This window comes from Lipotes vexillifer, unplaced genomic scaffold (genome assembly GCF_000442215.2).
Source record: "Lipotes vexillifer unplaced genomic scaffold, Lipotes_vexillifer_v1.1 scaffold261, whole genome shotgun sequence".
Classification (NCBI taxonomy): Eukaryota; Metazoa; Chordata; class Mammalia; order Artiodactyla; family Lipotidae; genus Lipotes; species Lipotes vexillifer.
Genome location: NW_006778216.1, coordinates 145054 through 145458, shown reverse-complemented (window position 1 = coordinate 145458; position 405 = coordinate 145054). Strand labels below are relative to the sequence as shown.

The following is a 405-nucleotide window of genomic DNA, read 5'->3' as shown; positions in this document are numbered from 1 at the left end:
CAGCCCCTCCACTGCATTTTCCATACAAATGTTTCTATTTTATTGTTCCTTCTTATAATAAAGGGAAGAGGTTAAAACCACAGGTAGCTCTGTCTCCCCAGACAACTCTCATCCCACACTATCACGCAAACTGCTTGATCTGAGGGTGCCTGGCCCCTGAGGTAGCTGCAGGGAGCCCCCTTTCCAACATGAGACTGGACAGGGGTGAGAAGGGGGAATGGTGGGGCGGGGTATTTGGGGAATCCCTTCGTCCAGCGCCCCCACCTAGCCTTCCGGCCCTGGGCATCTCTTTCTGCGCTTTGCTGGTGGCTCCTGAGCTCGGTGGGGTTGGCGCAGGTCAGCACTGAACAGCACCTGGTGGGTGGGGAGGAGTCTGAGTGGAGAGAGGCTACACTGCGGTCAAGA

The 405-nt window shown here is 56.0% G+C and overlaps 1 protein-coding gene across 1 annotated transcript in view; it reads right to left on the bottom strand.

Annotated features, from left to right (window-relative positions):
• Positions 1 to 264: 264 nt before the first annotated feature.
• The window catches only part of OGG1 (8-oxoguanine DNA glycosylase), an 8394-nt gene continuing 8253 nt past the window's right edge, over positions 265 to 405 (bottom strand). The window contains 1 exon segment of the mRNA XM_007451527.1: positions 265 to 354. Coding sequence (XP_007451589.1) covers positions 265 to 354 — 90 coding nt within the window.